General features: G+C 41.9%; 1 protein-coding gene across 4 annotated transcripts in view; it reads right to left on the reverse strand.

Annotated features, from left to right (window-relative positions):
• Positions 1 to 2606: 2606 nt before the first annotated feature.
• Positions 2607 to 20204, reverse strand: part of LOC125301962 (sodium-coupled neutral amino acid transporter 3-like) — a 51673-nt gene continuing 34075 nt past the window's right edge. For all 4 annotated transcript variants that reach the window (XM_048254860.1, XM_048254858.1, XM_048254862.1 and 1 more), the window contains 9 exons: positions 19095 to 19177; positions 17162 to 17220; positions 16194 to 16361; positions 12456 to 12535; positions 11628 to 11728; positions 10303 to 10427; positions 9767 to 9911; positions 8093 to 8196; positions 2607 to 6601 (listed from right to left, as the gene is read on the reverse strand). In XM_048254860.1, the coding sequence (XP_048110817.1) occupies positions 6497 to 6601; positions 8093 to 8196; positions 9767 to 9911; positions 10303 to 10427; positions 11628 to 11728; positions 12456 to 12535; positions 16194 to 16361; positions 17162 to 17220; positions 19095 to 19177 (970 nt within the window). In that variant the 3' untranslated portion in view covers positions 2607 to 6496. The remainder of the gene's footprint in view (positions 6602 to 8092; positions 8197 to 9766; positions 9912 to 10302; positions 10428 to 11627; positions 11729 to 12455; positions 12536 to 16193; positions 16362 to 17161; positions 17221 to 19094; positions 19178 to 20204) is intronic.

Consider the following 20204-nt stretch of genomic DNA (forward strand, 5'->3'; position numbering starts at 1 on the left):
GCCCACTTCCTTTTGCTTGATGGGAAATGTAGGCTTGTCAATACGTGAAGTTTCTCTTTCAGTTCCTGAACATGATTTACCATGAAATAAAATTAAAATCAATTAACACAGACAATCAGAGGATGAGCAGCACACGGGTTAAAACATGTAGGCCTAGGCTATTGTGTTTCTGTGTAGAAAACAAAAATGAACGGAAACATTGTAGCCTTAGACCTATAGCCTACTGTATCACTGACGAAAGTGCAAAAGTGTCTTTTTCATTTTACATAAACATGATCCCAATGCTCTATTAGCATAAATTAAGCTTATTTGATCTTTGGCACTGTAGGCTATATCAATGTGCATACGCCTACTGTGTGGAACTTCCACACTTTTTTCTCACACGGCAAATTTATGACTGGCGTCTGAAAATCTGTTTTGGGGAACCACGCAGATGTTAAAACAGTCGAGCGGTTCTTTCGTAAACATGATAGTATGCTACTCTCTGGTTCCTCATGCTTAGATGTAAAAAATATATAATTATAGCTCAACAGTACCCTCATGTGGATTTGGAAAGCCACATCAATCATGAAGAATTAACAAAGATTCTGCTGATGTTACTGAAATCTACAATAGTAATAGCCTAATCCTATATATTTAGGCTGGCAGATGGAAGATACATAAAATTAGGAAATTAAATGTCTGCTGTTGCCAGACTGATGTAAATTCACACCTTTTGTATTGTGTAATCTTTTAGGATTAGGGTAATGTTAACATCAGAAGCAGAGACATTGTGAGGGGTAATTAATAAGAAAACAGTCTGATACAGTCAAATTATGTTAAATACTAATACAAATTATTGGCAATTTACATTCAATAGTCAGTTTTAACCATAACATAAATCTGTGGGGTTTTAAACATAAAACCACATAACTAAATTAAATACTAGTTTATTAATATAATGATTTCAAACTGGAAACTTCTAAAAAATTGGATGACACCCTTAGACAACTCTTCTGACCTGTGGAGTAGATCAGCATCAGGCATTGCAATAAATAAACATTTCCAATATGCAGGCACCCAGGGCACAACAAAGATGGCTAAAAATACTCATCTAACTCTCGCCTAATTAGCCATAGGCAGGGGACAACTGAGATAAATTTAAGCCTCGACGACAGGGAAACCGATGAGTGTCCCCTCTGCTGGTGGCAGGCTGGTGAGGAGCGCCATATGTTTATACATAAACAGCATCACACTCCACTGCTTCCTTCCTCCCTTAGGAGCGCCACTTAACACTGTCACTGCGGACTCGCTCGTTCAGCAGTTTTAGAAGGGATAGTCAGTAAGTAGTAGTAACTGCAGCACGGCCAATAGATAGTGAAATAATAATTGGACTGTGCAGGTGAAGACTTGACACAGTATGTGTGTGTGCATCTAAATGCATGCTGTCTGTCTGTTCACAGCTGCAGGTGATGTGTAAGCTATGCATATTTAGGTAATGAAAGATGTCCAGGGTTGAGATAGTTGGTAGCAAAACTGATTGTAATGGGGGGGTTGACTGCATCTTGTCAACTATAAATATGTGTTTTACTTTGGAGGATTAAAAGTTGATATCACTGGTGTGTATGGCACATAATGCATTGCTGATAGAGTATGAAGGCTGAAGTGGTTTCATGGCAAATGTCATGTACTGTAGGCTGATAGCCACCAAGTATTCTGCTGAAACATCTCTGAGCTCCATACTTCATAATCCAGAAATCATAACATCCTAGTATAACAATTAGCTTTAACTGTCATGCTCCTATGTACAGTAGTAGAATCATGGAAGCACTACACTGCTACAGCAGTTACTATCCATCCATGCTGCTACTCTGCGATATTCCATGAACAATTAAAATGACTGTTGATTTTGACATTATTGTCAACTTGTGTTACTAAGTGAAGTGTAGCCTAATGCAGCATTTGTAAGTACATTCTGTTGGTGCAAATATGTTTTGGGGTTCATAACAAGTTAATTTTCCTGCATGTGAAGTGAAGGTAATTTATGGCTAATCGTGTTCTCCACTCCAGCCTTTAGCAGAGCATGTGCATCTGTACTGTCGCTGATGAGGGCTTCATGGACTTGGCTGGAACCACGCCACAACTTAATTTCCACAGTGGCGAGGGATAATTTGAATATCACACTGCAATCTCTTTGTGGACCTGACAGGTATTATGTGTGGGATTAGGTTTTAGAGGTGGTCCTCTTTAGTGCACCTGCAGCTGGATAGGCAGGTGTGCTGTAAGAGTGTAGTTCCTTAAAGAACCCCCGGTGACCTCCAAGAAGGTGAAGAGGTAGATTTCAGCATAATGTTATTTAATGCAATGGATGTTTTTGAGAGGGTCACTTCATTCATAGGCATCTCTGAGGTTCACAGTCAGAAGACTTTTCAGTTGTATATGAATGTAAAGATTAGAGTGTTGGAAACAATGGAATATCATCTGCTTGTACCTGTTGGGTGATCTGCAATATCTGCACACTGTCTTTGCAGTTGCATTTCATACAAAGGTTTGACTGGAGTGAATAGTGATGTCAATGTGCAGGTGGTGTGTGTATGTTTTCTGCAGTCAATGGAAATCAGGCATGATAAAATATTTTTTTTCTTTTTTTATTTCAACATTGTTTACAGTACAATAACTGCCAGCAATGTACTCAATGTTTGGAGATAACAGAAAATAAAGACATAAATTGAAGGCTTTTTAAAAAGCACTTTAAAAATTATTACATTTGTTTCTTTTTAATATCTGACTAAAACCTGCTCCTTCTATTTACAATGTACAAACTAGATGTGCATATTGAATATAAAGGGTTTACATTTATATACATTATTTATAAATGCTGCCACGTAAGTCAAAACTCATACAAGTTTGTTATTCACCCATATATTTTATATATATTTTCACTGAATCACAAAGGGTAAAGAGTGAAATTAATAAGACCTGGTTACCAGACACATGAAAGGTTTTTGTTGGAAATTGTCCAGACTTTCAAACATTTCCTTCCAGTGCTCATTAACAGGAACTGGTGTGCTTCACCTCTTTACATTTCTTTGAAATGTCATGTAGGCTGATAGCCACCAAGTAGCTATTATGACCTTATAAGGGACAAATCAACCATGTATTGTGCTATACATTTTATTACTTGATTCAATTTGTGCCATTTGATACAGTACAATTAAGATGAAGTTTAACTGCCACTGTGAGTTTAAGTGCTAACGTTTTGCTCTTGAAATGTGAACCAATCAACATGCTCAAGGTTTTTTTTTTTTTTTTATCAGGAATTAGTACTGAACCTTGTCTGAGAATCTTCTCCCCTCACTGCCAGTCTGTCTAACATGAATGACTCTGACGGGTCTGGTTCATTTCCAACAAGAGGATCAAAGCAGAGGGACAAATCCTCAAAAATCATCACAAATGCAGCAAGAATGAGACCATGATACACCGGAGGTGGCAGAAGACCTCACATATAAAATGAGAGAAGGAAATTATATTGACCAACATGTCTCTGAATACTGACGCACACACACAAATGGTCACAGGAATCCATGACCAAGGGGAGAAAGAGGTTTTGTGGTACAAACCATATTTTTTTTTTTATTTGTTGACAAAATAAACATTAAAATATATATCAAAAATATCAGGAACACTATTATTACCAAACTCTGTGCTGTAAGGATGTGCATATCCAACATGGAAAAAGACAACGTTTAGTCTTCTCAGATGCTAAAGAAGAAAATTACTCTGAACCACTCAGGGATGAAGAAGCCTATGCAATGGTCTTCATTGATTTTTTAAGCCTCCTTCTTGTCATTTTCCTTAGTGTGCTTGGAGCGCAGGGGGGAGAAACTGACTGACATTTTGCTCCAGGCCTTCAAACTGATCCGAGATTAATAATGCAATTAAACACATGGTCCATCAATCCATTGGAAACCTCACAAAACTCATCTAAAAAAGTACCACGGTTTAATACACCTACTTTATGTTTATAGTTTTTAGTATTTTCTTTTTCCTCATCTTTTTTTTAATAATATTCACTGATCCTTACAGGACATCCACTGAATGAGTCTTACAGTTTTCCCAGTACTTTAAGGACGAGGACGGAAATCACATCACAATGTTAACACTGTAAATGACAATGGCCGCTTAAAATGGGGCAGCACAGACAATTTGGGACGGTAAGCACTGATTATAATAAAAAATAAAAAAAACATTCTTGTACCATGTTAGACGACAAATTCAACATTTTCTGAGAGCAGTTTCTTGTGCCTTATTAAGAATTTCAATACCACATTTCACTTAAAGATTAGTTGAACGATACAGCCCATATGCCATGTAATTATGCCTACAAAACACATTACCCTATGAGTACTTGTACACAACATAATTTCACCCAGTCAGTTGATTAATGGCTCTATGATGTTGTGCTTTAGGATGAAAGTGCTATAGCTAATATCTCGTCACAGCTACACAGCCATGCATTACAGACAGGCAGTGACCTTTGCTGAATGAGGTCAAACCTAACAAAATTCAATCCAATTTCAAACCTTAATCCCATAGTTTTTTTATTCTGCCACTCGAGTTTGGCTGAGCAGAAAAAGCCCTAATCCCTCACGATGTGTGGGTGGACCTAAAAAACTAGTGCTGCAATCATACCTGCCAACACACACACACACACACACACACACACACACACACACACACACACACACACACACACACACACACACACAAAAACACACACACACACACACACATCCACGCCCCCACACACGCATGCACATTATGCACACAGATACCACATAGACGGGAAAACACACAGCAGCTGCTAAAGTCTTGAGAACAACTCAGCCTTTAGCTGAGTTGAATCTCTAATAAGCAAAACTGTTTACATATATCCTCCTTAAACTCTCCTTAAGAAGAGAGGACCCTGTAAATTCATTTATATACTTTATCTATATACTTTTGTTTATATACTTATACACTTTTTGGTTATCTCTGACTACTTTCTGTCTAATACTCAGAAACAACAAGATAACACCACCACACAACCACCGCCATGGAAAAAAACCCAAAGTCAAACACCAGTCAATACTCACCAAAACCAACTGACCTTTTCACAAAACAAACAGCATCTGTTTACAGTGACATAATGGCGGCCATCGTGAATCAGAGGTTACAAGTGTTTTCAACCCAAACATAGAGATACTGATATACAGGACACAGCTAAAAACACACATGAGATCAGAAGATGTTCTTGAAATAACTAGGAACTTTCCAGAACAGAGTGTCATTGACATTGATATGCTTTCCTGGAAGAAGAGTAAATAAGAAGCAAGATGAAGCTCAGATGCCACTGAGCCAGAATGCTTTTATGAGATATAGACACAGACTCCTGTTTTTTGTATCAAGTGTAACCCTAAAGTCTGCACACCGTTTGTATGTATGCTACATACATGTTGACACCGCTCACATATTTCATAAATGTATCTAAACTAGATGTGACTAACACAGTGGGGTGCACCATGACAACAACAAAACAAAACTACCAAAAAACAAAAAACAAAAGGCTATGTTGCCACAGAAAGAAGTAGTCTGTCAGCTAGCTTTCCTGGTCAAGCCCTTCCTTCAGCTATTGCACAGAATATTGCCATGTGCTAGAGCAGTGGTTCTTAAACTGGGGGTCGCCAAAAATATTGGAGGGGTCGCAAAATGATTTGCATTTGGTGTTGATATAGCCTACCTATGAGAGAAGACATTCTCTGCCTCTGCTTCAAAATGTTTAAGAACCACTGTGCTAGAGGATAATAATAAGTTATTACTGTTGACTGTTGCACCACAGGTACATAGACTACTATGAAAGCACACTCACGCAGCCTCCCTTCCTTCGAGGCTCTGGTTCTCCCAAAGACACTCCATAGATGACCGTGGTTCCGCATTTGTGTAGGTGAGAGGTTATAGCAAAGAGACACGCAAAAAAAAAAAAAAAAAAAAAAACATTGAGTGTTCCTACTCAGTCATGGGAGATGAGAAATGGGACCAGTTTTTTTTTTTTTTAAATCTGCTTGAGAGGTGAGACACCCTTTGCTTGGAGAGAATGCACCATCTTTTTCTGTCCTGGAAAGTTGGGATTGCTTATTTTGGAGCAGGGTAACTTTGGCGGGCACCTTCACACGGACACAGAGACAAACACAGACACCGTGGCTCTGAGTGGAAGCCAAGGACACGAGGAACTAACGTTTTGAAATGACTGCAATAACTATCCAGGCTTCTGAATGCCCCTGCTGTACACTGGCCTTGTCTCAACTTTCCACAGAGAGAGAGAACGAGAACGAGAGAGACAGAGATAGAGACAGAGAGAGAGAGAGAGAGAAAGAGAGAGAGTGCATTCTCTACAATAATGACTCAAAATGATACACAGGAGATACAAATTAAATTATAAAAACAAAACACCCCACTTGCAAATGATGGTGGGAAGGGCTTAGTGACCACTGCTGGCTTTACTGCTCCCTGTTGTCCAATCGATGATGATGAAACTCAAGCTCATTATCATAAACAGGATGCCAAGGATGGCAAAACAGATGGCCTGCAAAACAGAGAGAAAAAGAGTGAGAGAATAGAAACAGAATAAAAAGAAAAAAAAACATGAGACGAGCAAAAGAAAGAGACAGAGACAAAGGGAGGGAGTGAAAAGGGAAAAAGGAACACAAAAGAAAAAAAACAGATCATATCTGAGAGACAGACAGTGAGAGAGAACTTGAGAAAGGGAAGCACATTCGGATTCGAGAAGAGACAGACACAGGGTCCATTGAGGACCCGAGTTACTCATGGGTCTAGCCTGTCACATCGCCCGTCCCTCAGATCAATGCAACATCGGTCTACTGCCCGCACTCTCATTTCTGTGTCCTTACTCCACACATGCTGCGCCCACATTTCAATCCAATCCTGTTCTCTGATTTAGTCCCCACCTCCATAAGCACGGCTCTGACAGCACATTCACTCTAAGTTACTGAGTTGAGAGCTGTCAATAGACCTTTTTTTTTTACAGCAGCCATTTTGACATGAAATAGTAGGGCAAGCACAGGTGTTACAATCACGCCAATGTAGAATCAGAACCTTAATTAATGTCATATGTAACAGCTGTGCCTGCCCTCTATTTCGTGTCAAAATGGTTGCAGTGAAAAAGGTCCATATCATCAGCTGTACGAGTGGTTATGGCCCACTGGACATTAAAGGAAATACATGGATTTGATGCATTTAGCAAAGGCCAAAAATAATCAGGCAGAGTGGAGGGGGCCGTGAGGGATTTGGTCCCTTCTGACAGGGTAATGTTCTGGGCCTTATTTGATTAATGCATATACCCTACTGGAATTGTTTGGGGGGAATGCTACAGCCATCCCAGCTTTTCACCCACTAGCAGTGGCACTGGGCGTGGGTGCTAGCCTGGGGGGAATTAGAGGAATGATATTCCTCTCTCCCTTGCAAAATCGAAGCCATTACATTTTTATGGCTAGCAAGCGACCCTTGAGGCAAGTATATGAGCAACTCTGATGAGAAACATAACTCAGAGAAATGGTCAACAGCTACTTTCCAACAGCGAGCATTTATTTCTCATAGGCAAAGACATTATTAAAACCTACTGACCTACGTTCCCTAACGTTGCCTTTAATTCGCCAAAAAAAAAAGCTCACCGAAAAAGAAGAAGGGTTCACTGGACTGTTCTTCTTCAGTGAGTTTTTTTTTGGCAGTCTGCAAACGGAGTGCATTACCACCACCATCTGCTGGACTGAGGTGTAATGGCAAGTGTACCCTTTAGCCTCGTTCTGGCCCCCGGGTGAATAAGGCAAATGCCGATGCTGCCCCACAATGCTACCCACATATGTCTCCAGTGTATCATCTAATAATCATCAAGCTAATAGTTTAAAACAGGCCATACTAAGTATGTCGTTCTGAGTTCTAAGTACTGTCGTTCCTCCTCCACTACTACCCTGCCCTAGGGGTAAAAGCCCACACCTAGGTAACAGGTGCAGGGCAGTGAGCCGGCCAGTTAGTGAGGAAAGAGAGACGAGACACTCACCAGAATCTTGGGAGGAGAGCGCAGAGGTTCGTCCTCTTTGGGCACGATGCGGATGTAGAAGACCGCAGGGAAGATGAAGATTAGACAGGGGGCAGACGTGGCACCTGTGAAGATGGAGAGATGGAGAGGGAGACAAAGGGGAGGGGGGAGGGCACAGGTGGAGGGGAGAGAGAAAAAGAAAGAGGGGGAGTGGGAAAAAATTGAAAACCTTGCATCAAGTTCTGAAAAGTAAAATGTAAGGCTGGTAGAGCCTCTGCTGGTTAGAAAGAGGTAGTGCTGCCCGAGAGGTCCTAGTGCCATAAGGCGAGGTGCCAGAGCATGCCTGATTCCAAGAAATGTCCCGTCATTTAACAAGCAAAGTCTCCTGTCTTCTCTCCTTAACAATCACCCTGTCCGATATCATGACTAATGCTGACTTCACATTCATTATGTGTTTGTAATGTTCATAAAAAACATACCCAAAAGAACATTACTTTGAGAACAATTTGCTAAATTTGGGATATATTCCATTTTGCGGTACATTGATTCATAACCAATCATCTCAGGGACAAATAGCTCATCCAAAACTTATAGAGCACCAAAAGACCCAAATCATATGACATTTAAATCCCAAGATGTGACATTTCTTAGCTGTCAACATATAAGCCCCGTGAACTAACAAATTCACTAATGTTCTTAGAACTATAGTCAAGCTACAATGCACGTGAGAGAACCAAATAATTTCGCTGAAGACAGAAATCTGTGTATAGGCCTGGACAGAGGGGTTAATAGATTGAAACACAGACATGTATTGTGTGTGTGTGTTCCTCTGATATCGCCGCCCTGCTCGAGTGCTAAGCTGATTATCTCTTTCTTCTGTTCTGTATTTTAGTACTCTATTCCATTTCCATGGATTATGGAAAAAAAGTTGAGTCCCATAGGTTAACCTGAGGTGACTTTGCGGCATACAAACAAGGTCAGTGTTCTTGTGTTCTAAGGGAAAGGTCAGTCTAAACCGATGGAGGCATGAGGTATAAACTTTAAAACTGGGACAAAACGTCCTACAGTAAAAAAAAAAGCCAGACACTGGTTGCATAACCAAACCAAGAAAAAGTTGCTCTATAGAAAGCATTCCTCAGCCGATTACATAGCTTTTCCACACATTCATCGGTGTAAGTATACTTTTATAAGCTTAAGAGACTTATTGGATCAGAGTCGCTAGCAAGATGAAAGGAAGTTTAAGGTATGTGAACTACAGTGGGAGGTTGATGGTGTTGTACTGGCTGAAGAATGACACTGTATGCCCACACACACACACACACACATTAAACTGTAACAGCACATAGGAATGGGGGGGGGGGATCCTCAGAGCACATGGAGATAGCCACAGATCGGTCAGTGAGTTTACCGTCTATGGGGTGAAATCAAACAGCGGAGCACAAAAGTTACAACAATTCTTGTAATAAAAACTGTAAAACTGTGGTTTGTGTTACTGTGAGCCTGGCTCTTTGGCTCTGATGGTCAAGCTGCAGGTATAGCATCCCCTGAAACCCTGATTTGAGGCTCTCTCCCTTCGCTACAGTTAAAACATATCATTTCAGTTGTAGCTAATTATCACCCTTCCCAGAAAGTAAATAAAAAGAAAGATTGTGCTGTAGTAATGCACTTGGGTTGAACTAGGACAGCCCCACTCACCAATAAACCCAAAGATGCCGAGGATGTTGGGGGCGAAGATAACTAGCAGGTTGATGATGGTGAGCAGAACAAAGGCGATGGCAATGTGCCTCGGCCAAAAGAAGGTCTTGTTGGGGAACAGCATCTGCTGGATGGCCCGACGAACCTGTAGGGGGGGGAGCTCTCATGAGACTTCACATCACACTGTCAAGCTTATTGTGCTGTACATATATCATGTTATATTCATAATATAATATAATATAATATAATATAATATAATATAATATAATATAATATAATATACCACCCAACAATCTCACATACAACACCAATGAATTAGAAATAGACCAACTCTTAGATTTAGAATAAATGTTTAGAGTAAGTGTGATTGCTTTTAATAGCATTCATCAGTTCAGTTCCAAGCTACCAGAGACAAACTATGAGCCATCTCTCTTAGGTTACAGCCATGAGCCAGCTCCCTGGGTGATCAGTGCTCACACCAAAGGCGTGTTTGAGTATGTGAGTGTGCAATGACACAGTGGGGGTTGATGACTCACCGGGAAGAGGACTATGGGTACGGTGAGCGTGACGGCTGTGAGCACAGCAACACGCACACACAGGATAAGGGTGTCGTACGGATCAATTCTGCTGTAGGTGTGCAGAAGCTCAGACTCTACTCTCTCTGTTGGGGGAGAGAGAGAGAGAGAGAGAGAGAGAGAGAGAGAGAGAGAGGAGAGAGAGACAGAGGGAATGAAGAGAGACTCCATTTATATCAATAATGAGAATGAAGACAGTCTTGGACACATACAGGGTGCTGATTGTATTGATTGAGATGAACCACAGATACTGCATCTGCAATCAGCAGATCAAACGGATCACACCAAGAAATAGGGCTTTGTTAAGGAGTCTGTGTCTCTGTGAAATGCCATCTAGATTAGCTGAGTTTCTTGGATTAGATCATTTCTTGATATGTCCTGAACATAGCCCAATTGATGTCCTGAACACAGCCCTATTTGTTGATAAAAATCAAACCACAAAATAAATCTCTTCAGCATTAACCAAAAAGATCACATGTATTTTCGGTCTGTGAACCCTTGTTTTGGCTCACATTGTTCTTAAGACCTAAGGTTATGCCACAGAGATTCATGAAGAGTTCTTAACATTCGAGGGGTTCAGATAATCCATGCCACTCAGCATAACACAGCACACAGTCAGGGCCAAGTGGGAGAAATGTGTGAGAAACCAGTACCGACATTTGTGATTGGTCCAAGAGGTTCACACTGACCAATCATGCGTCACGATATTGATTTTGCACACAGCCCAGGCTTCAGTAGACATAATGAATGGCCAGTAGAGGGAGCGGTGACACCATTGGGGATCACTGCCACCCCTTCATAAACATAAATAAGCAATTCAAAAACAAGGAAATACAAACAATAACAAACTGTGGGAAACTGGGACAAAGCTTAATATGATAACACTGCTTTTGTCCCGCCACCGGTGACTTCACCACAACCCCCAGACAGCCATTCAACACCAAATGAAATTAGAAAATGAAGGCACGTCTGTTCCAGAACATTCCTATGAATATCACAGACAGCCTCCTCCACTTGCTGATAACCATTCACCATAAGAGGAGAGGTTTACAAGGGTGACCTGACCTGCTGTAAACCTCTTCTTTGTTTTTCCTTGCTTAGTTTTGGCAATGGTCAATGAGTGCATTGGCATGACTGAGGCTAAAGCAATGTGGCCAAGTGAAAGTAAGGGATGATTATAGAGAGGCAACGAAAGAAGAGAAGAGAAGAGAGGAGAGGACAGAGAGAGAGAGACGGAGGAAAGCGTCCGAGATGGAGAATGGTCATGGCAGGTGGCCAGGCCTCACCATAGAAGGTCAGATATCCAAACAGAGCAGCCAGGAAGTACATGGTGTACATGACTGCAATGGAGATGTTGGACACATGCTGCATCTTTTTCTTGGTGGGGCTGAAATCAAGAGAATATCGTGATGTGATGAAGAACCTAACCAGTCCCTGCGCACAAAACAACAACCTTACAACCTCTCTCTCTCTCTTTCTCTCTCTCACACACACAGATACTGTACACATCCACACACCCACACATACATACACACGCACACGCGTACACACGCATGGACGCATGGACGCACGCACGCACGCGCACACACACACACATACACACGCATGCATACACGCGTACACATACACACACACACACACCACAAACACACAACACACTTAAAATGCCAGCTTGAGCCTAAGGACTATTTTTACTTGGCCAGTCAAGTCACATACATCTCTGACAAGCAGGCCATTGCTGTTGTTTTTTTTTCTCTCTTTCTTTTCATTTTTAATCAGTGCTGCTGTTGCTATGGTTAATCAGTAGTTCAGCATGCTCCTACGACTGTAGCATTCTTAAAGTAGGTCATGGTAAACAAACTCAGTCCAGCTGGGAGGTCAGAGGGGTCAGAGTGGGGCATGTGACTGTAGTGACAGATGAACAGGACGATGTGGAGTTAGACTTGCAGCCTCCGAACTGCACCACCCATTCGCCTGCCTTTGCCTTTTGGCATGAAGAGAAAGAGAGGGGGGTGGGGGGTGCAATGCAGCAGGGTTATCTGGGAAAAAAGAAGGTTGGGGGGGAGGGGGGATGCGGTGAGGGTGCAGTGAGGGTGCAGGAAGGAGGCACCTACTTGCGCAGCTCTGTGTAGATGGGCAGGACTTCGGGGTGGCACACGAAAGCGAATGCCAGGATGGGGATTGTGTAGGCTGTCTGTAAGGGAAATAAGAAGAAAAAAACAGAGAGAACATTGAGGTCACCATGGATACAGCAGCACCAAACGGAGGTCTCTGTACCACCAACTAAAGGCTGTTGCACCCAGGGGCACTCCACAGAGGGCTAATTGTTGCTGTGATTAAGTTGGCCCTGGAAGCCACCCAGCCAAGGTTTCATTGGCCATGTGTGGCCTGCGTTCATGTGCAAGGTGGGGGTGGGGGGGGGGGGGGTCTGGCCTGATTCAGCTAAGAATCGTCTTTCTCACACTTTTCACTGTGACAGCTGGACAGGCACATATGGGCCCAGAAGAGTCCGACACTGAGGCTGCAAGAGAGAACTGGTCAGTCTGTCTGGCTAACTTGACACCCTGACCTGACAGGAAGAACAAGGTGTGTGTTGCTGAGGAAATGTCTGGCGGGCTGGAATAGTTGTCAAGACTGATGAATTCCTTAGCACTGTGGCGGTTGCCATTTCATAACCAAATTTGGCAAGCTGGTCACTGGAGCACAACCAGAGCAAGTTTGATGAAAAGCAAAAATATGTGTGTGTGTGTGTTGTGTGTTTGTGTGTGTATGTGTGTGTGTGTGTGTGTGTGTGTGTGTGTGTGTGTGTGTGTGTGTGTGTGTGTGTGTGTGTGTATGTAGCTCTCCACACACATTTAAATGTCTTACTGCAGACTTGGCCAGCCAACAAGCAATGCCTACTGAGCCACAACAACACTATTACAATGTAAATGTCTGCATTGTAATTTTAATGTGTCATAGCTCTCAATATCAGTGTGCACACAATATATTCTACTGGTTTCAGCTTCCACTTTCAAGGCTGGTGAAGATTGATGGCACACTAAACAGAACCACACTTTGGGAGTTCTTCAAATACCACCTCATGCTGCAGTGTAGGGCTGGGATAAACGATTATTTTTTAAACGATTAATCTAGCGATTATTTTTTTGATGCATCGATTAATCTAACGATTCATTTTTTCAGTCCGATTTGATTTCGATTCGATTATCGATTATCTCCCCATTAATTCACTAATAGCAACTTATACATGTTTATTTACATATCTGAATGAAAAAAAACATAAATTCTTTAATATTGCAATATATATTTATTGCTATTAAGATTCCAAAATAAAAGACTATACAAGTGCAAAGTAATGCATTATTAGTCAGAGGTAGCATTCAATAAATTTCAGTAGTGTATGCCTAATTGAGTGCCTGTCATTTTAAGACGTTCGTGTGGGAATCCTTGCAATTAACGTTAACACAGTTAAAAGGCTGCTGATGTGTGGATGCAATTCATAATGTAGTTAGTTCAAATAACGGTTCGTACTTCTCCTTTGGACAAGCACTTTTGAGTCTTGGAAAACACTTTTCCATTTACATCGGGATTTTGCAAACATTCAGAGTCAATAAAATGAACCCTGGTGTTACATGGCAACTGGCACCCATGTTAACTGTCTGCGTTGATGATGTTTCAAGAGTGATGACGTTTCTTTGACAGATGTGGCCGCTTGCAGATTTGTCACTTTCTGATGGAAACTGGAGACGAACAAATACAAATATGCATGACATATTTAAATGTCAAAATTGTCTGCAGTACGCTACATACACTGGACCATGAATATGCCACCAAAAAAATAAATACCCAAATAATAACTCCACGTGGGTATCGAACCTGCATCCTAAATGAAACCTCCTACATGATAACCATTCATCTACGTACTTGCGCCACCACGAACCAGCTAATTTCATAGGGAAATTTACTTGACTTAGTCTATACAATTAGAAGAAGTCAGCTGATGATTGTAGCAAGTTAACACGGCTGATGGTGTTGTCTTGCTACAGCAGTTGCCCAAGCCAGTAGGTCTTCAAAGTATCATGGTTAAGTTTTCAAACATTTCACTGACTGCTGGTCAGACTCTCTGTGGCCACCTAGTATTTGTAGCCTAAATTGAGGAAGCGTTGCTGGTCTAAAAATAAATAAAGAATAATAAAAAAAACGTGTGATGAGGAGGATTGAACCCATGTCGACTGCGTGAAAACGCAATGTAAAGGCATTAACCTGTTGCGCCACAGGAGAAGCACCAACTCGTGAAATAAAGTATCAAAAAAACATCAAACCCATGTTTACATGTCAGCAACATTAACGTTAATAGCCTATAACCCTAAGAGTTTTGACTCTCCCTGTGCTCAAAGTTTGTGTAAAATATGGACACGTTATAGACTTCTGCCCATTGCAATGTGCGTTTCAATGCCTGTGTTTCATGAACTGAATTCTTAAAAGAATAGGCTGGACAAAAGGATACACAATTAGGCAACACATTTTAATTTAATTTATTTGCTGACGTTCATGTGGCTCTACAGACACTTCAGGTAGGGGCGGCCACAGCCTAACCTCAGTGAAACGTTTGTAAAACTTAACCATGATACTTTGAAGGCCTACTAAATGGCTTGGGCAACGGTAGCATGATAACATGGTAGCCAGATAACATGAACAGCTATGTTAACTTGTTACAATTTAATGTTAGCTGACTTCTTTTAATCATACAACTGAAGTCAATTTCTGTGAGTACCGTCAGCTGTCGTGCGGTTCGTGGCGCAAGTGGATAGACGCTATTACCAAGAAAACAGGTCAATCTATTCGTGGTTCGATACCCACGTGGAGTTAATTTAGGTGTTTGTTTTTTGGGTGGCATATTCATGGTCCAATGCATGTAGTACTACATACAATTTTGACTTTTAAACATATCATGCATATTTGTGTGCGTCTCTAGTATATCAGAAAGTGACAAATCTGCAAGCGGCCACATCTGTCAAAAACTCGTCATCAATCATGAAACGTCATCAACGCAGCCAGTTAACATGGGAGCCAGTTGCCATGTAACACCCGGCATAACGAATACAACCAGCTGCAAGTAAGCATGCTAAACTTGACACCCAAACAGTATTCTAACGTTAGCATTGAGATACTGCTTAATTGCATACTGTAACTTAACTTAGTTTAGTCTCGTCAATGTACTATGTTGTGATAAGACCTTATCAGAGTTTACTTTAACTTTAATGCAGCAGTTTTGAACAAATTTGCGCAGCATGGTCACGATGCTAAGCGGATTTAATAGCAATTCAGCCCACTGTGTTCTATACAGTGCTTCTATGTGGCAACAACAATCCTTCAACAATCGTGAATATTTTGTTAAATGCACATGCAGAGGAGGAGCAGCGGGCTCAAGATTCACGAGAGAGCGGGCGGGCGAGGAAAGGCTTTGTGAGTAAAAAGTGCAGCTCAATGAAATTATTTTATCTTATCTTTAATTTAAATAGTTGGCCTACAACATAGAACATCAATGTGTGGTGGCCGGTTTTGATTTCGTGGGGCCCAGCCACAGATTAGTCAACGTATGGAAAACACTGAAGGTGTAAAATTAAAAATATTTAGCAGCACACGTTATGCTTGACGAATCGACGGCATATTTTATTTTATACGTATGTTTTGTTGTCCCAGCCCTACTGCAGTGCTTTCTGACCCTATACAGTCAGTGAGAGGCTCTATTTCCCATTGGTGCTGCCCCCAACAACACACACACACACACACACTTGACACACACTTGGGTGTGGCAGTGTTGTTGCATTGCTGAGGTCGCACAGACACACCTTTGAGTTGATGTTGAACATTTTAGGCACACATGATGGGTCGACCACTGCCTCGATCCCCCCTCGAGGCTCAGCTATTACACTGGCATTCATCAGACTGGCCGTGATCGTCCTGTTGAAGGAGAACTCCTCAAAGGGACAGGGCAACTGGAACTTCTTATATATGACCTGTGGAAGGAGAGGAAGAGAAAGAGAGAGAGAGATTAAGAGAAAGACAAGGCAATAGAGAGACCAGGAGTGTAGAAGAGATTGGATTGGATTGGAGTGAGAGTTCACATTAGAGAAAAGAGAGAGTAAGAAAGTTATGGTATATATATATATATATATATAGAGAGAAAGAGAGAGAGAGAGAGAGAGAAAGAAAGAAAGGGAGAGAGAGAGAGAGACAGAGAAATAGAGAAAGGGAGAGGGAGAGAGAGAGAGAGAGAGAGAGAAAGAAGGAAAGGGAGAGAGAGAGACAGAGAAATAGAGAAAGGGAGAGGGAGAGAGAGAGAGAAAGGGAGAGGGGGAGAGAGAGCAAGAGAGAGAGAGAGAGCAGAGGAGAGCGCTGAATATGAGGGGGGTTGAACTGATGACTGGAGGGGGTAAGAATTGCATAAGCCCTGTCTGAAATGATACCGCAGCCCCGTTAGCCTAGTCAGAGAGAGCACTGTGCTCCGATTAGTGCTCAGCTCAAAAACTAGGTCACAGAGGTATACCAAACATGAATAGACCCTGCAACTGTGGAGGACATACACACACACACACACGTGCGCACACACACATATGGACACATATGCACTTTCACTAACCCAGGGATATATGAGTAACGTCAGGGGAGTTCTATAGAACTGGGTAGTCAAGTCATCAGCCAAATTTAAACTATGTGACAAATATTGATTATTTACGTATGAGACTGAGCCATGTGGAGGGTACTATAAGTGTTCATGTTGGTTAAGAAAGGCCTGTATGTGTGCTTGCGGACTTACAGCGATCAGGAAGAACACCATACAGCTGAGGGAGAAGCCACTGGTGTAGCCCAGATAACCTGAAATACATAAACAACACACTGTATGACACAAAACCTCTACACACATATCTAAGTATACACACACACTTGACTTTATTTGTGTCTACAGTAAAATAATAAATAGTACAGAATAAATATTACATAAGGACACAAATGTGATAAATACACACATGCATGCATACCCAAAGACACACACACACACACACACACACACACAAAACACACACACAGAGCAAAGACCCTCATACATTCATCTACCCAGAGGGATACCACAGACCACTTGAGAGGATAATAGGTTAAAAAACCTATCTTCTTCCTGTTTTGAGAGTCCACTTACCAACTGACCTTCCTAACTATGGAGACATGCAGGGCTTGGCACTGGACCAATACTAAGCATGAAAGCCCTGTCGGGAGTAAATGCCATTTAATTTATAGCCCTGGCCAACTAATACACTGGGTACTTAAGCGCTGAGGGAATACTGTCAGGGCGAAAATGTTCCATCCTACAATGATGAATGGGCAATCCACAAGCTATCAAAGGAAAATATATTGTCTCTCCACACCGCCTACCTGCTTTAAATCACACCATGCAGCCTAACCAACACATCAACATTAACATCTAAAACAGATTTGACAACTGGACTATCTTGAATCTTTTACACTTACACAACAACTTTTGAGCAAATATTCTGTGCAATACAATACAATCCCCTGTAATATTAAATGAGGGATTGTACATATGAACGTGTGTGTGTGTGTGTGTGTGTGTGTGTGTGTGAGTGTGCGTGTGTGCGTGTGTGAATGTGTGTGTGAATGCGTGCATGTGTGCTTGCATGTGTGTGTGTGTGTGTGTGTGTGTGTCTCTCTGTGTGTGTGTGTGTGTGTGTGTGTGTGTGTGTGTGTGTGTGTGTGTGTGTGTGTGTGTGTCTGTGTGTGTGTCTGTGTGTGTGTGTGCGCGCGCATATATGTGTGTTGAGGCCTTTCAGTGCTACTGTGCAGTAGGGAAGCAGTGAACTGAAAGCTGGAGCTCATTATCACACAGACTTTGGCAGCGGAGGCTGGACTGGCACCGTGCATGGTGCTGCCGTTCTCTCTATCTTCTTCTCTCTTCCATGCTGTCTCTCTTTCTCTTTACCTCTCTCTCTCTTCTCTTCCTCTCTCTCACCGCTCTCTCATTCAATCTGCCTATATTTGTCTTTCCCTTCTTTCTCTGCATTATTTCTCTTTCCCTCTGTCTTCACCCTGCTCCTCCTCTCTCCCTCTCTGTAGTTCAATCCATCTTTCTCTCTCTCTCTTCTTTTTTTTCTCTTCCTCTCTCTTGTCTGTTGTGTTTGTCGGGGATGACATAACAAACTGGGTTTTCTTACAGCATCTTAGTGTCTCAGCTCAAGAGAAACAAAAGCACACAGAGGAAGAAAAAGGATTACAGAGAGGATTATGAAGGCAAGAGAACAATATTAAGAAGACATGACAGAGAAATGAAACAATTGAAACTATGGATACAGTAGATGGGAAGAACGCTCCCTTTTGCACGTCACAGTCTTGTCTGAATGACATACACAGCTAATGTTCATGTGTTAAACAGTGGTGGATGTGATTAAACTAGTGGGGGAATTTGGCTTTGGATAAGTGAACATTAAAGCATCGTTGTGTCTCTCTCTCTCTCCCCCAACATGAATCACCATAACTAGCACAAGAATCCCCCTACACACACACACACACACACACACACACACAGGCAGCCCACACCACAAGGATGATTCATGTGGGGTGGGAAACACAGGGCTGGAATGTGTCACAGAGGAGAAGAAAAGAAAAAGAGGAGGAGAGGAAAAGAGGAGGAGAGGAAAAGAAAATGTTTATTTTGGTGCGGACGCAGAGCGCTCACTCACCGAGCTGCTTCATCAGGGCCAGCGGCAGGATCACGCTGATGGACACGATGATCACCAGGTAGTTCCCATTCAGGTACCACTCGCTGAAAGGGGAGAGAGAAAAAGGAGAGAAAAGAAACAGAGAGAGAGAGAGAGAAAAGTTACAGGGAAAATTAAAGATTCATTATTTTATGAAAAACATTATATCAAGAACAGAATGACTCCCACCAAAATCCCAACCATAGAAAGGAAATTGCTTCCAGACACCATCACCCTCATCAAGTATGATTAACCAGGCCAACAGACTGTTTTGCCATCAAGCATCCGGTGATGAAGGTACCATGAGAAACCATGTTAGAGCTGTAAAGTATTAATTTCATCAGCCCTCTAGCCTGCTCTCCAGAATTCCTGCATCAGTGCCAACACTGTCTGCTCATGTCAAAGACCCTGGCAGGAGCTATGAAATGACCTCTGAGACCACCATTACACCCTGTCACACACCACAGTGGTGACTGCAGAGAGAATGAGAGAGAGAGAGAGAAACAGAGAGAGAGAAAGAGAGAGAGAGAGCGAGAGAGACCCATACCAGAGAACAGGGCTCAGTCCCATCAGAGTGTCTGGCAGAGGCCTCAGACCCATCATTATCAAACCCATCATACGACACTAGAGCTCAGTAGGAGATAAATCTCTCACTGAGGAATAAACGCGCTATGACAGTTTATTAATCTGTTGTTATACACTACATGGAAAAAGTAAAAAAGTAATGACAGGAAAATGATGATGCATTGTAAATAATTCAGGCACAGAAAATGGCTGGCTGAAATATAGTTAAAATGTGTCTATGTTTCTATGTTTGTATATCTTGCACTTTTTGTGTGCAGCAAGGTAAAGGGAGAAATACCAAGGAAGGCATGAGAAATGGGTATAGTCTGTTACCAGCCACACATAGGCCCCTTGGTGACATGGGAGAGAATTTATCCCTAAACTACAAAGGCCAACATGGCAATGTTCTATAATCTAACACAACACAGGCTGGCACTACCACTTTTGTGTGCATAATGGATTAACACTATGGGTCCTTTTCTGTCTAAATCTCCCTCTTTCTCTCACGCACTCCCTCTCTCCCTCTTT

Source organism: Alosa alosa, chromosome 10 (genome assembly GCF_017589495.1).
Source record: "Alosa alosa isolate M-15738 ecotype Scorff River chromosome 10, AALO_Geno_1.1, whole genome shotgun sequence".
NCBI classification, from domain to species: Eukaryota; Metazoa; Chordata; class Actinopteri; order Clupeiformes; family Clupeidae; genus Alosa; species Alosa alosa.